Source organism: Citrus clementina, unplaced genomic scaffold (genome assembly GCF_000493195.1).
Source record: "Citrus clementina cultivar Clemenules unplaced genomic scaffold, Citrus_clementina_v1.0 scaffold_3, whole genome shotgun sequence".
NCBI classification, from domain to species: Eukaryota; Viridiplantae; Streptophyta; class Magnoliopsida; order Sapindales; family Rutaceae; genus Citrus; species Citrus x clementina.
In genome coordinates this window covers 2519412-2526386 of record NW_006262339.1, presented here as the reverse complement: position 1 = coordinate 2526386, position 6975 = coordinate 2519412, and the positions used below count along the sequence as shown (strand labels likewise).

The following is a 6975-nucleotide window of genomic DNA, read 5'->3' as shown; positions in this document are numbered from 1 at the left end:
AACCGTGTTGTCAGAGTCAGAATTGAAACGTGAAATCATTGACGTGGCGGACCCTCTCTGCAATCTGTTGTTAATGAGGGTCCTGCTGGAACTGTGGTTAACGACAACACAATGCTACTCTGTATCACGAAACTTCACCTTCTAAATTGCAGACTACCAAGCGATTCCGCTCCCTCATCATATATGATGAGAAGAACAAAGAACAAACTTTAAGGACGTTATGATAAAAAGCAATGTCTAACAGATTAGATCATTTAAAACTGCCAAATCATGGAAATTGAATAATAATTTTTTTTTTAAAAAAAAAAAGTAAAATTTTTCATTTCCTATTTTTTTTTAGCAAAAATAAAAAACATAAAAAGAGTGTGTTCAGCACACTGTATTGTATTATATTGTATTAGCCTTATTGCATTATGATACATTACATTAGGGTTTATCCTATTAAGTTATAATACAATATCATGTTTGGTGTAATATGAACGTATATAATATTACTTTGTGGTATTATTTATCTTAATATTAAAACATGATTTAAAAAATTTATGTTTGGTGTATTATATACAATATCATGTTTGGTGTAATATGGACTTATATAATATTACTTTGTGTTATTATTTATGTTAATATTAAAACATGATTTAAAAAATTTAATATTTTAATATCATATTATTACATAATTTAATTTTTTTATATTAGTTATTATAATATAAATGATAGTGTAAGGTAAGTTACATTATATTATAATAAAATATAATATTAACATATAATTGTTTAATTTAAGTTTAGTATTTTAGTAGACAGTAAATAATTAAATAATTAAAATACTTTTTACATATTTAAAGTTGAATAATTAGAATGATTTTATATTATAAAAGTAAATTAATATATTATCACTTATTTATTAAATTTTTGCGGTTTATTTACATTTTCTATGTTAATATTATTGTTCAAAATCAAATTTTATTTAAATATAAATATAAATTCATTATAAATTATTGAATAATAAAAGTAAAATAATAAAAATGTAAAATATGAACAATATTTTAATGCACTACAACCTAAATAAGAGATGAGTTGGACTATTAGAACCCCTTCTTTGATTTTATAAAACTCCTGTGATATTATAATTATATTTAAGGACAAATATAAATAGAATCTTAATCTCATTTATATTTTCTTTCTCTCTTCAATTTCATTTTGCTTGCACAATATAATTTTTTTTAATCATTAGAATAATCTAAATTTAAGAAGCAAATTTTTTAAGACAAAATAATACTCTTGTAATATATGTAGCAACAAAATTAGGATACAAGATTGAGAGAAAATAAATTAAATAAAATTTTATCTCACTACAAATAATTTTTTAAGGATTTTCAAACTAATTGTTGCACCCAAAGTTTACATGTACGGTAAAATTGTATTGGACCCATAAAATATTTAATATTTGATAAGATTTTTCTTACTTTTTTCTTTTAGATTTTTTTTAGAAATTAAATGATAAAGAAAGTTTGAAGAGAGGAATATAATTATTAAGACTGAAAGAGTGAGAAAGTTATTAGAAATTGTAAAATTTATAAATAAAAATAGTGTTTATTTAGATAAATAGTACTTTTAGCATTAAATGAAATATAATTAAAAAAGAGGTTTAAAAAAGATTTTGAAGGGGGGCTAATAGTCCCACTCACAAGAATTTATTTTATGTTCATTTTATTGTATTAGCCATTATTCTGATGCAATACAATACAATTCAATTAAAAATTTTAGTCAAACATGAATTAACATAAAAAAAAAAAAATTAATACAATAAAATACAACATAATGCAAGCGGCTAAATATTCCCAAAAATTACTTACTAGGGAGACTAAAACAATAAAGTAAACTACTCTATGATAAATTAGAAGTGTAGAAGTGCTTTTTCATTAGTACCTAACCTAACCTCATAGCCTGCGATGGCCTAGAAACCTTTGATGGCCAAAAAAATCATCAAAAGTCAACAAAATATAATAAGTGCACGGAGTAAGGAGGGATAATGGTGCATATTTTAACATGAAGCCATGCGCTTCAATCAGCTCGCTGTACAGTGGTCTTAAACAAAAGAATGTACAATTTTTGATCCATTGAAAAATACAGAAACCCACCCACTGAATGCGTGACGAAAGAACCAAAACTTGTCCCCACGATGCAGTGCCATGCCGGCCCATAAACCTCATCAAACTCCTGCAGAAAAGTCGCAGCCGTGACCACAAACTCATTAGTTCAGTTCAATGTCTATTAAGAAACACGGTCACCCCCCACTTTCTCTTAACAAGATTTTTTAAAAATATTTTTTATTTTGAAAGATTTTTAAACTCATCTTATTTAAATAAGAATACAATTGAGAATACAATTTACATATATATATAAAGAATTTCTTTTTCTCTGAAAAGTAATCACTATATGTAAAAAGATCAAATTTACTTATTTACATAACACAAAAATTAATTTTTTTCTATAAGTAAATAATTTATAATTGAGAGAAATAATAAGCCAATTTAGAGATTAGATAATATTAAGGTATTAAGTGTGAGAAAAAATATTAAAATAACTATAATAATTTTTTCTCTTTACATTCTTGACAATCATAGATTAAAATTTGCTATCACTCAAAAGCTCATTATTAAAAAAAAAAAAAAAGTGACAAATGTAAATTAGTGAAAGTTCTTACCTTCTTCAGAGTGAGTGCAAGGGTTTTGGCAGTGAACTTTTCTAAGCTATCATAAGTTTTTCTTGCACAATCAACAGCATGGATCTGCATAAATGGCGGCATATCAACTGAAACAATTTTCACACCACAGCTTGCAAGAACATCAGCCAACTCCACTCGTGAGCCACAGAAGGATCTCCTTCTTCCAAATGAAACTGAAACTCTCTTCAAATCTTTCACTTCATGTTCTAGATCCTTCTTCACATCTTTATCCTTCACAAACACTAATTTTTTACTTTCAAGTCCCTCTTCACAATCGAAGGCCCCCATATTTAAACTGTTCACCGACCCTCCTTTCGCCGATTTCTTGAGCTCCTCTTTGGATGCTTCCGTCGTTCTTCTGCTCTCTTTAGCTTTTCTCTGGGGCTGTTGCTTGCTTGGTTTATTGAGCAAGAATCTGGAGATATCAGAGTCGGCAGAAACAGTCATGGCTCTGGCTTGCAAATGGATGTCTTTGCTAGGTGGGTTGACGATTTGTTTTTGAGATGCACGTGCTTCGTTGCGGTAAAGATTCAATCTTGACCAGTTATTGCTCATATAATAAAAAGGTTTAGATGATCTAGGGGCATCTAAATTTGTTTCTGTCGGGTGACTGGTTTTGGTTTTGGTTTTGATTATACTTTTGGTGTTAGACCTTTTGAGAGTGGGATCCATGGACGAGTTAAGCGGGTCTGGGGCTGATGCTATGAACGTGCAGCGTGCTTGTGTTATTTTGTTTTGGCTGGGTGAGGTGTTTAGGGATAAGAAGGAAAAAAAAAAAAACTGATGAAGGCAGCAGTAGGCAGAGTAGTTTGTTGTGTTGCAGACTTGGAATTTGCCTAATTGTTTTGGGGTTGGATTTGGAATAGTAAATTTGAAGGGGCCTTAGGCCAGTGATATGCTGGGGTTCCGTGGATTGGGACTTGTGTGGTGAGATCAGATAGATGCGATCTAAGCCCAACGGCTGTTTTCTTTGTTTGCTCTTATTATATCCAACATGCTAAAGAAGTGGAGGTAACGGAGGTGTGTGATTTGTTGACCATTGACTTTATCTATTTGAAGAAACAATCGGATGGTTTAGGTTGTACTGTAAGCTTGCTGCTTACGAAAGTTACTGAGATTGAGTGTGACCAGTCGCTGAACGGCCAAGTAGGTAGTAATCGAAACAGTCCGAGTATCAATCCAGTGACTAAAAAATCTCTGTGGGGGCTCGCCTATGTTTCATCCTCAAATTTGTACAATCGTTTTCAATTTTCACAAGGAACTTTGTTTGGTCCATATCCATTTGCCCATTCGTGGTGATACTTCATGAATTTGCTTAGTTCATTTTTGTATTATTAATGGAAGAAAGGCAAACACAAACATGTGCTGGCCCATACGTCTATCCAGACCAAATCTTTTGTAAAATCTATACCACGACTTTTCTTAATCCTTTTCAATAAGACGTTTTGTCTGTCATTGAGAAGAAAAGCAAATCAGCTATAACATATCGAACATGTAGAAAATAATGTACAAAATGTAGATACATTGCGTTTCTTCATTCTCTCATACCTACAGCAGGGCTATGTAATGGCCTGGAACAACATTGAATTTACAACTCTCGCAACTTTTGAGACTCAGATTCAATTACTTGGCTTCAAGAGATTGGAGTTCCAGCAGTACTTGACCTGACAAACTAACATGGTACTGCAACGGGTACATTCTCATTCCTCTAGAGTAAGGTTATAATAGTTGAAGTGGTATCCAGCATGCTATGTGATCCCAGGAGATCTATATCACCGTCAATATCTAACCTCAAGTACAGAAAAGCATAGTGGTGCAATCACATAGCTTCTAATTCCATGGACTTGGTTGTCGAGCATAGCTTCTAATTCCATGGACTCGGCTGTCGAGCATCTCTAAATACGGATGTGCCACCTGATGCTGCAGGGGAAGGAGAGGATGCAACATAATTTGTGCCCGAAACACATACCGTGGGCAGATTCCCAGAATTCCCCTGATGGCCAGGAGGAGCAAAGCGCGATGGACTACCAGTGACTGCCAAACTTGCTCGAGAAGGGTGTGGAACCTAGATGCAAGCGAAATAAATGAATGATGGATCTCACATACTCAAAAGATTTGGGTAACATGGAAAAGCTGGCAGCAATTAATAAATCTTTACACTCATCCAATGTTTCATTTCATGACACAGTTTCATACAAGAATTTACAGATACAAAACATTGACAATATATGAAAACCATGCGTGCATGTGTATATTGAGGAATATTAAAAATTTTTAAGGACTCTAAATGAATATTTGTTCCAGTAAGATTTGTCGTCAACATTCAGAACTAAAAAATTTTGCAGTTCATAAATTAAACAAAAAGCTACCAAGTAATACCATTTAATAGAACCCAGATAGTAGTATATACTGCTTTTCTGAATAGCAGGCCCAAGTTTCCATAACTATTGAAGTTTTCTTAGAACATTATAACCTAGATAGTAGCGGATATTCCATCTGATCATTCTCTCAATCATACAGTCACAGTGTTCTAAGAAAACTTCACTAGTTATGGAAACAGAATGATCAGTTGGAATCCGTTCCTTCAATATATGATCATGTTAACTACAATTCTGCAGTAAAAAGGGGGGACGGATTCAAACAGATAAGCAGTAGCATGCATGACATTTCACTAAATTTTCAAACAGATAAGCAGTAGCATGCATGATAGTCATTGATACGTATGCTACCACATTATGTTGAAGAATGGTGGGTCTTCTAAGAGGAGATTCTGAAGATGGAGACATGCTGCTCATTCTGAGCATATGGCGTGAGTGAGCATTTTGGTTTGAAGCATCTTCTGCTTCTGCCCCTTCTGTGTCGCCAACAAGATTTGCCTCTGAGCCTGTCCTAGGTGTAGTCTGTCTGGCCATCAACCCAGACTCACTTGTGACATCCACTTGAAGTGGACCAGTAGGCCGAATCACCATTCCTTGAGTACAATTACGTCTCTTTAGTTCCTCCTCAGCATTCAATAGCTGCCAAAGACCAACAATTAGCTCCAAAAAATTTTCATCTTAACACAAGAAAAGTATGAAAACAAAACTTACTTGCTTCAGAGCTTGCACTAGATTATGCTTTTTGGCATTCAAAGTTTCCAGCTTCTCCTCGATTTCCTTTTTCCGTTTCTCTTTACCATATAGCACATCCGGTTTATTACTTGTCTAGCAAGCAAAAGAAATACAAGCCATCACCAAAAACAGCCCAAAAGAAACAAAAACACATGGCCTAAAAATCATTTTGGGATTTTTCTTCCAGATGAAGCTCAAAACCAAATGATTCTAGTACCCAAATCAACTAGGCCACTCGTAAAGTATCAAACAATTTTATCTCATTTACATTCACATTAACAATAATTCCGAAACATATCTAGAGTTAAAATTAATTACTTCTCGATTTATTAATATTTTGGTGATTTATATTCATTAATAAACCAAACTCCAACAAAAAAAAGGGTTCTTTTTTTCAAAATAAGAGTCCAATAAAATGACTTAAAATGAGTGAAGTTTTTTATTTATTTTTTTAACTTTCAATGTCTAAATACCTGTACATTAGGGTTAGACGCAGGGTCAGCCGATTCAACGGGTTCAGCTGCTTTCTTAACCACATCCAAAGATTGCAGTTTCTCATCACCATCCACCTTAAAAACCGCTGCCACCTCTGCATCATCGACCGGTTCCGGTTTCTCCGAACGATCTCCATCGTCCAATTTCCCCCGATCCATGATCTCTTCATTTTTAACATTTCGTTCTTCCTCTCGACAATTACCCTCTTTACCCTCATCTAACTGAACCTGAAGCGACGACCCATTAGGTTTAACGGCTTCGTCTTCTTGTTTACAATTGGAATTAGGGTTTGAAGTGATGGCGTTACCGGCGGCGAGGGAGTGTTGGCGGAGGCGAGAGAGGGCTCTGTTGCGGCGGTTCAAAAGGGTTTTGAAATCTTTGAAAGAGATTCTCGCTGCCGGCATTAGCCATCGACGAGGCACGTCTGGGACCCTGTGAAGGTTCCCTCTGTAAAGAGATAACGCCACCATCTTTATTCTTTATGAAACTCAACTCAACCGCCTAGTCTTCAACCTTCGATTCTCGTTTCGTCTCTGTCGAGTCTTTTATCTCTACGCATATTGTCATTAAAAAGTCTACACTTTCGCGGTCTCCAACTCAACTGATCGTCGGTTATTTTTGGTTAACGTAAACGACTGGTCATGT

At 33.9% G+C, this 6975-nt stretch overlaps 2 protein-coding genes across 3 annotated transcripts; both read right to left on the bottom strand.

The window, feature by feature from the left end:
* Positions 1 to 1829: 1829 nt before the first annotated feature.
* Positions 1830 to 3952, bottom strand: LOC18050147. The gene is made up of 2 exons (XM_006439635.2): positions 2705 to 3952; positions 1830 to 2217 (listed from the first exon to the last, which is right to left on the bottom strand). The coding sequence occupies exons 1-2, from the start codon at positions 3395 to 3397 to the stop codon at positions 2062 to 2064; spliced, it is 849 nt and encodes a 282-aa protein (XP_006439698.1). The 5' UTR covers positions 3398 to 3952; the 3' UTR covers positions 1830 to 2061.
* A 202-nt stretch (positions 3953 to 4154) lies between these two features.
* LOC18050146 lies at positions 4155 to 6975 on the bottom strand. Of its 2 annotated transcripts, none has more exons than XM_006439632.2 (4): positions 6309 to 6975; positions 5815 to 5928; positions 5455 to 5742; positions 4155 to 4790 (listed from the first exon to the last, which is right to left on the bottom strand). In XM_006439632.2, the coding sequence occupies exons 1-4, from the start codon at positions 6798 to 6800 to the stop codon at positions 4590 to 4592; spliced, it is 1095 nt and encodes a 364-aa protein (XP_006439695.1). In that variant the 5' UTR covers positions 6801 to 6975; the 3' UTR covers positions 4155 to 4589. The 2 variants fall into 2 exon arrangements, with proteins under 2 accessions (XP_006439695.1, XP_006439697.1); XM_006439634.2 differs by having other exon boundaries at positions 5458 to 5742.